Source organism: Myotis brandtii, unplaced genomic scaffold (genome assembly GCF_000412655.1).
Source record: "Myotis brandtii unplaced genomic scaffold, ASM41265v1 scaffold265, whole genome shotgun sequence".
NCBI lineage: Eukaryota > Metazoa > Chordata > Mammalia > Chiroptera > Vespertilionidae > Myotis > Myotis brandtii.
The window spans coordinates 1,185,222-1,193,856 of NW_005360086.1; the positions used below are offsets into that span (position 1 = coordinate 1,185,222).

At 52.1% G+C, this 8,635-nt stretch overlaps 1 protein-coding gene across 1 annotated transcript in view; it reads left to right on the forward strand.

The window, feature by feature from the left end:
* The window catches only part of ITGA3 (integrin, alpha 3 (antigen CD49C, alpha 3 subunit of VLA-3 receptor)), a gene marked incomplete at its 5' end in the record, with an annotated part of 30,125 nt that extends 24,625 nt beyond the window's left edge, over positions 1-5,500 (forward strand). The window contains 2 exons of the mRNA XM_005868209.2: positions 2,752-2,877; positions 4,109-5,500. Of these exons, the coding sequence (XP_005868271.1) occupies positions 2,752-2,877; positions 4,109-4,264 (282 nt within the window). The remainder of the gene's footprint in view (positions 1-2,751; positions 2,878-4,108) is intronic.
* Positions 5,501-8,635: the final 3,135 nt, after the last annotated feature.

Genomic DNA, 8,635 nt, shown 5'->3' on the forward strand with positions numbered 1-8,635 from the left:
TCCTGCACACCCCCCACTGGGAATCAAGCCCGCAACCCAGGCATGTGCCCTTGGCCGGAATCGAACCTGGGACCCTTCAGTCCGCAGGCTGACGCTCTATCCACTGAGCCAAGCCGGCCAGGGCCCCAGACTTAATTCTGAGTTATACCTGGAAGAGTAAATATGACAAAGTTTCTACTAAATTGTTGTGAAAAGGATATAAATGGAGATATGTAGGAAATACATATAGGAGACGAATGGAGGGTTGGTTAAATATGTTATGGTACATTTCTTAAAATATATTAAGGTAGTGGAAGAAGGGATAGAAAGATGGATGGAACAGCACAGAAAAGTATTTTATTATACAGATGGCATTTTTAATCAGTAGAGAAAGGTGGATTGTTAAGTCATGTTGGAAGAGCACACTTGGAAGTTAAAGACAAACCCCTACCTCACACCATAAATAAAAATATATGTTTGAGTTAGACTAAACATTTAAATAGGAAATAAAGCCTAATATACCAGAGAAAATTTAGAAAAAAATAATGATAATTTTTAATTATGTGGAGAGGGAGTTATTTTAGTAAACCCAGAAGTCACAAAGGGAAAATTTGACAAATTTGACTACGTGAAACTTTAAATTTATATACAGGCATACCTTGGAGATATGGTAGGTTTGGTTCCAGACCACCTCAGTAAAGTGAATATCACAATACACAGAGTCCCATGAATTTTTTGGTTTCCCAGTGCATATAAAACTTATGTTTACACTATACTGTAGCCTATTAAGTGTGCAATAGCATTGTATCAAAAAACACAATGTATACACTTTACTGCTGAAAAATGCTAACCATCTTCTGTTGGAAAAATGGCGCCGATAGACTTGCTTAATGCAGGGTTGCCACAAACCTTCAGCTTGTAAAAAAAATGCAATATCTTCAAAGTCCAGTAACATGAAGCACATTCAAATGAAGCCTGCCTGTCCAGCATAAGAGCTGGTAAGGAAACAAAAAGGGCGAGAGATATATTGCTTTTTAAAAAGTCTATGGCACATATGACGAAATATTGACATATATAGTTAATGTGTAAAGGGCAACATAAAATAAACAGACAGTGTACATATTGTAAAATACAAATGTTTAACTCAATAGTAAAGAAATAAAAATAGCAGCAACAAGACTGTTATCCTATCAGATCAGAAAATATGAGGAAGAGTAATGCTATGTGGTGCTGATGTGCCGGAAGGAAATGCTCTGGATTGGAGTCTAAATTGATGGATTCTTTTTGGAGATGAGTTTGTCAATATCTATTACAACTTAAAATGCACATCTCCTTTGCCCAGCACAGACTTAAGGAGCTAATAGGATAAGTATGTGAACATAAATATATGGGGCTCTTTTAAAGCGTTGTTTATAATGACATGAAATTGGAAACAATCTATGTGTCTTTCAGTGGATTGGTTCAATAAATTATGGCATGTTTTTCCAATGACGATGCAGTTATCCAAAGAGACCAGGGTGATCTTTATTAATGGCATCAAAGGGTGATGATATTAAGTGAAAAGGGAAGCAGGTCACAAAAGAGTGTGTACAGTCCATATAGATCCCATTTATGTGGGAGAAAAAAGTACACATATTTAACATACACACTAAAATATGGAAAGAGAGTCACTAAAATGTTGGAGATGGTTATTTCTCAGGAGTAAAATTATAAGGAGCTTTTGGTTTTCTTTGTAGCATCTGTAGTTTAAAAAATAATAATTTTTAAAGAAATAATCATGTATAACCAGAAAAAAACTTTCTAGTTATATGTGAAATATATTTAATATATAATGTAATTTTGTATCATAATATATGTTATTGTTACATGTAATATAATAATATATATTTCATATATGTGTGTGTGTGTGTGTGTGTGTGTGTGTATCTCCATTGTAGGGGAAGAAAAAGAATGGTACTATCTGCTATGCATTCTTTATTGTTTTGTAAATATTTATGGATTGCTTACTGTGTACCAAGTATTGTTCAAAGCAGTTTATTCATATTAAATGCATTCAATCCTCCCAGCAACCTATTAGGTAGGTATTATTATCCAGTCCCCATTTTACAGATGAACAGAGAGGTTAAGCGACTTACCCGAGGTCACACAGCTAGTGAATAGCACAGTTGGGACTTGAACCCTCTAGAGCAGTGGTCGGCAAACTGCGGCTCGCGAGCCACATGCGGCTCTTTGGCCCCTTGAGTGTGGCTCTTCCTAAGCCTTAAGGTTATAACAATGTACCTACCTATATAGTTTAAGTTTAAAAATTTTGGCCCTCAAAAGAAATTTCAATCGTTGTACTGTTGATATTTGGCTCTGTTGACTAATGAGTTTGCCGACCACTGCTCTAGAGAGTCTGGCTCCAGAACACATGCTTTTGGCCACTCTATGAGGCAGGCATTATGATCCCCTGATCAGAGACCATGAAATGGAGACTCAGAGAGCTTACCTGTCCAAGGTCACACAGCTCGTCAGGGATGGAGCTGGTACCCAAGCCTGGATGTGCGCATCACAAACCCAAGTTCTAGGCTGCTTCCCAGATCTGAGGCTGTTCCTTTGGAGAAACCAGATCATGGCTGAATCAGCTGCTCTCAGGGGCCTTTTCCAGTCCCTGAGCGCCCCCTACTGGCAGTAGGTCAAACAGCAGGGTCAGGGACCAAGTTGGGGGCGGGGGGAGCAGGAGCATGGGGCCTAAGGGGGGTGCACAGGCCTGAGCCCCTTTCCCCCCTCCAGTTCTCCGTGGACATTGACTCCGAGCTGGTGGAGGAGCTGCCAGCCGATATCGAGCTGTGGCTGGTGCTTGTGGCCGTGGGGGCCGGGCTGCTGCTGCTGGGGCTCATCATCCTCCTGCTGTGGAAGGTTAGGACCCCAGCTGGCCTCCGGGACCGCCTGCCAGCAGACCCTCAGCCACTCTCCCTTCACCCCATCCCTCACTTCCATCGCACCCCCACCCTTCTCCCATGTCCTCCCGCCTTCTCCCCAGCTTTCAGTCTCACCTCACCCACGGGGATGCTCCGACCTGGGTTAATGGGGGGACCTGCAGGCTGGAAAGGGGAATCCAGGAACTCTGGCTTCTGGCCACACCACCCCGCCGGGGCTGGAACCCAGGCCTCCAGGCTCTCCAGTCCTAAGCCCCCATCCATCCATGAGTGCTGCTGGCAAGGACCCCCAGCTCTCCCTGACCGCCCCTCCCACCCCTCCCCTCCGCAGTGCGGCTTCTTCAAGCGAGCCCGCACTCGCGCCCTGTATGAAGCTAAGAGGCAGAAGGCCGAGATGAAGAGCCAGCCGTCAGAGACAGAGAGGCTGACCGAAGACTACTGAGGGGGCAGCCCCCGCCCCCACCCCACCCGGGTAACTTGGCCTCCGGGCCCTCTTCCCTGAGCCCCCCGGCTGGCTGGGGCCTCTGACTCTGTCCTCTCTGCTCCTCTTCCTTCATGGGGCCTCTCTGTACCTCACTCTGTCCTCAGCGCCCCAAAGAGCAGGCCACTCTGTCGGCCTCCCTGCCACGCCCCGGGAGAGCTCGTGGTGTCTTCCCTCACCAGCCTCCCCACTGAGCCCGTCGAGGACTTGGGACCCCAGAGTTAGCCATAAAACCCTCCCATGCTTTCTAGGGATTGGAAAAGGGTCAAGACCAAGGCGAGGCCTCATCTCTGTAGCTCACAAGGCAAATTTCCAGATGCTTCTACACCCCCATTTCCACCTCCAGAGAAGGAGGGGGCTCATAGAGTCCTTCCTCCTGGGAACCAGCACTGTCCCTCCTGGGAACCCCCACCAGAGTGACCCCTGACCCCTCCCCACACTGTGGTCAGGATAGATCCCCACCCTTCCTAGCCCTCCCATCAGCAACCTCGGCGGCCGCCCCTACCTCCATCTGCCTCTCCCTCTCCTCTCGGCCTTCCTCCGCTCCTCCTTCCTCTGGGCACGGTGGGGAACCTCGTCCTCCCGGTCTCGGTCTCGGTGCAGAGAATTGGTGTGTGTTTGGTTTCGATCGGGGGTCCTGGCTTTGAGGACCTCTGGGGGGGGGAGGAAAGGGCTGGGCACATCTTCCCACAGGTCGCTGATGTCCTTCCTCTCCTCCCCCCAACTCCAGTGTGACTTCTTTAAGCGGACCCGCTATTACCAGATCATGCCCAAGTACCACGCCGTGCGGATCCCGGAGGAGGAACGCTACCCACCTCCAGGGGGCACCCTGCCCACCAAGAAGCACTGGGTGACCAGCTGGCAGACATGGGATCGATACTACTGACGCCCTCCCTGATCCCGCCCCTGCGCCCCTGGTGTCCCCTTCTTCTCTTTGTCATAAGTTAAGTTATGCCCCGACGGTCTGCAGGGGCCACGGCCTTTGGCTGGCACCAGTGGGTTCGGGCACACACACCTCCTTGAGCGCATGCATATGCCATCTGACCACGGGCTTCTCCACGCAGGAGGGCTGGGGCCGTGGGCTTTGCTACACCGAGCACACTGCAGCCCCGTGCCCTGGACACACGTGGGTCCCACTGCTTGTGGACTGTGCTTGTGCACCACAGAGGGTGCGTGGACATGCGTGTGCCGGCCTTTGCTGATGCCAAAACCAAGCCCGAGGGCCTCTGCCAGAGCCGGGAAGGAAAGGCCCCGAAGTGGTGACCCCTCCCTACTTACACTGGACCCATCTTGAGCCATAGTCACTGGGTGGACTTCGCTCCTGAGACGAAAACTACTGACAGGGAACAGCCCGCAGCCTCCAAGCTGTAGTTCCTGACACCGTGAGAGAGAACGCGGGTGGGGTGGATCTGCCCGAGGCTGTCCAAGGGGGTGTTTACAGGACTTGGCATGCTCAGACGTGAGAGCAGAATGAACTAGAAGTAAGGTCACAGGATGGCTTTCTTTCACGGACCACTGCGAAGCCTCTGTCCTCAGCCGCGGCGTGCACTTGTGGGGAATGCAGCCTGAAGGAGCAAGGATGGACAAGCTGCTAGGCAGCCTGGACACGCTGCGCTGGGACCGCCCTGGGAGCACAGAGGAATCCTCAACCACAGACTGGCTGGTCCCGGGCCAAGGAGATGCTGGAAGGATACAGAGGAAATGCCACTCCTCACCCACCACTACCGTCCTGGCGCCTGCAGGGCCTGGAGAGACCCCCACGAGATCGAAGAGGGAGCGACACTTGAATGTAGGACAGGGAGGGAGCCCTGTCCCTGACCCATCGGCCACACCTCACTCCGTCCCCACCCACCATGGGCTGGGGGCCTCGAAGTGGAGTTCTTGGCTGGCCTTGGCTTTCATCGTCAACCAGCTCTGCCTTCTTCCCTATGGGCTGAGTCCTGAGGCCCATTCTGGAAGTCGAGGCTGGTTCCGGAAACCCCCTCCTGCCCCCTGCCTGTCGGCAGGCCCCCCGCCCCTTCCACGGTACTGTAGCAGGGGAGCTCCCTCCCCCTCCTTGTGCCTTCTTTGTACATAGGCTTCTCACACCAACCAATAAACAGCTCCCTGTTTGTACACACTGCAGCTGCCTCCACCCCTCACCCCTCCTCCTCCTCCGTTCTGATGGACCATGACGTCTGGCTGCCCCCCAGGTGGACAAAGCGCAATGCAGGGGTCTTAAGGCCGGGAGGGTGAAGGCCGATGGAGGAGATACCGCCCCAGCTCTCAGGGATGCTCTAGTCTAAGGGCTGGTCATAGACAGGGAACTGAAATGCAGAACGTAAGAGGAGCGGGAAGGCTTGAGTAGAGTGGATGGAGTAAAAAATGGCTTTTTGGTGGCCAGTGAGCTGGTTCTGGGGAGGGAGCAGGAGGGAGGGTGATATGCAGGGTCTGGAAGTGACAGGAAGCTATGTGCTGTAGAAACAGGTAGTCCTAGGTAACAGTGGCAGGAGCCTGGGTGCAAGGGTGGGGAGCTGAGAGCCCCCCTACCCTCGTGGCTTAATTCAGGTGAGGACCAGCTTTTCTGCCTCAATTTCCCTCCCACCACCTGCACGTGTCATGATGAGTAGGTAATCAGGAGGTGAACCAGTGACCCAAGGCCTCCAGGCAGGGTTCTGGGAGCCCTCGTCGCATGGACACTCCCCCCGGAGTGCTTCAGTCCTGAGCTGACATTGCCCCCCTCCCCAGCATTGGATCAAGCCCTCCGCTTCCTCCTCTGCCCTAGGTTGTTCCCTCCACACAGGCCTCAGGAATGAAGGAAGGCTCTTTTCCCCTTGACTTCCTCCTAAATGATGGCACAGGTCCTTCTAGTCACTTTCCCCAAGGCTGTGGCCTTTGGTGAGACTTCACCGATTTTATTACCCGGAGAAGTCTAGACACAGGTTCTCTGAGAGCCCACAGACCAGGCCGTTCTCCGGGGAGCTGCTCCTGGGTACCTCCCAGCCCGCCTCAATGCGGCAGCTGCCTGCCCCCCCTCCACTCCGTAAGAGCCCACCTCACAGAGTCGTGGGCCCAGCACCCCACTCCCCTTTCTGTGCTGGGATTTGCTGGTTCCCAGGTCGATTGGCAGTGGGCTGTCCAGTTCCTCTAGGAAAAGAAACCTCAACCCCTACCCAGAGCTCTCAAAACCAGTCATCGGAGGCCTCAGTTTATTTTCCAGAATCTGTTATTCTCTAGGTCAGCAATAACATGTAGGTTATCAAAGTCCAGCTCAGTCCAGACCTTTGCAGCCACCTCCTGCTTAAGAAAAAGGTGGAAATCGCCTGGCCGGTGTGGCTCAGTGGTTGGTATTGACCTATGAGCCAGGAGATCATGGTTCGATTCCCGGTCAGAGCACATGCCAGGGTTGCAGGCTCAATCCCCAGTGGGGGGCGTGCAGGAGGCAGCTGATTAATGATTCTATCTCATCATTGACGTTTCTATCTTTCTCTCCCTCTCCCTTCCTCTCTGAAATCAATAAAAAATATATTTTAAAAAAGAAAAGAAAAAGGTGGCATCTATATGCATCCTTCCAGCCAGCTTCAGAGGCCCAGCCCCCAGGCTCCTGTGAGCAGCTGCTTAGATGAGACACACACGAGAATAAGTCATTTTCAGGACTGGTGCAGCTACACTTTTATGAAAGAAACATAATGGCAGAGACACAACAATGCCCACTTTCATAAAAGGACCCTCTATACCACCACGCTTCCTGAGCTCCTTGGGGCTGCAGTACCTCCCAACCATTACAGAAGAGGGCCTTGGCTCTCATATCCAGGCAGAAGAGACAGCATGTGCAACAGCTTGGAGATTGGAGGCTGACTCAAGGCAGGAGAGAAGTATGGTTTGGAGTTGAGCAGTGGAATATGGAGAAATGAGGCTAGACAGTTAAGCCAAAGCAGATCATGTGAGAACTTGAAAGGCTTCAGTAAAAAGTGGAGAGTCAAAAAAAAAAGGAGAGTATTTGAAAGGCTGTAAGCAAGAGAAGTAACAAGTTCAGATTTTCTGTAAATAAGCCTCAGTTTCCTCATCTATAAAATGAAGCTATTAATAGCATCACAGAACTGGTGAAGAATTAAATGATAAAATGCATACAAACAGTGCCTGGCACATAGGTTATTATTCATCAGCTAAGAGTCCCTTCCATGTGAGGCCTTGCCCATAGCTCTGTGTTGGCTATAACCTCATTCTGTTACGTCTATTCATTTAGTTATTTACTCATGCAGCTAGCTCCCAAACTGAGAAAAGATGTGCCTTAATCCTGTCTGTGTTTACTGTTCCCAGCACAAAGCCTAGCACATATTAAGCACTTGGCAAGTGTAGGCCCAGGACTGAACAGTGAAAAGGCAAAACCACCAAAAAGGCCAGTCGGTGGATAGGACATACCACGTCCAACCGCGAGAGGGCGCGCTACGCTCCTCCCAGAAAGCTGGGGCTGCTGGAGAAAGGGGGCTCCCTGGCCCCCCCAACACAAATCACCTTCTTGGACGTTTCTTCAGAGAAGCCCAGGGCGGAGAACGTTGCCTTCTCAGGTCAAAAGAGCTGGAGGAGAATAAAAAGTGTTTTGAACTCTGCACTCGTAGCGCTGATGGTAGGGGCTGCCTCCGCCTCCGCTGGTGGCTGGTCTTTGTGGCGTGGGCGGGCTGCGCGACTGTATGAGCGATTCCGGGGGGCTGCATCCTCCCCGCGAAGTGTGTAAACATTCACAGTCCCTGTCCCCGGGCTGGGACCCCACTGCGGGCGAGCAGGTGGGGGTCAGGGTGACACAGGGCCTCTGGGAGCACAGGGACTCGTTGAAAGCCACCCGGGCCGTATCAGGGAAGACAGGACTGGAGGTTCGCGGAGGGAGCGGGAAGGGAAGAGGCGACGAAGGAGGAGGAGATCACGGGCCTCTGGGACCGCGGGGTTAACCGGCTGCCGGGCCGGGGACCCCGCGGAGGAAGCTGAGGGGGCGGGCTCTCCGCGCGGCCTGAAGAAAACAACAGGCCGTTCCCAGCCAATCCGGGTGAGGGGGCGGGCCCGGGAGGAAAGCCACGTGCCGGAGCGGGACGCGATTGGCTGTCCCGGAGTTGTTTGTGAGTGGCCATTGGCGGCGACGGGGAGCCGCCTCCAGCCGATTGGCCGGGTTTTGGAGGACGGCCAGGGCCCTCCCAGCCAAGGGTGAGGGGGCGGGCCCGGGAGGAAAGCCACGTGCCGGAGCGGGACGCGATTGGCTGTCCCGGAGTTGTTTGTGAGTGGTGGC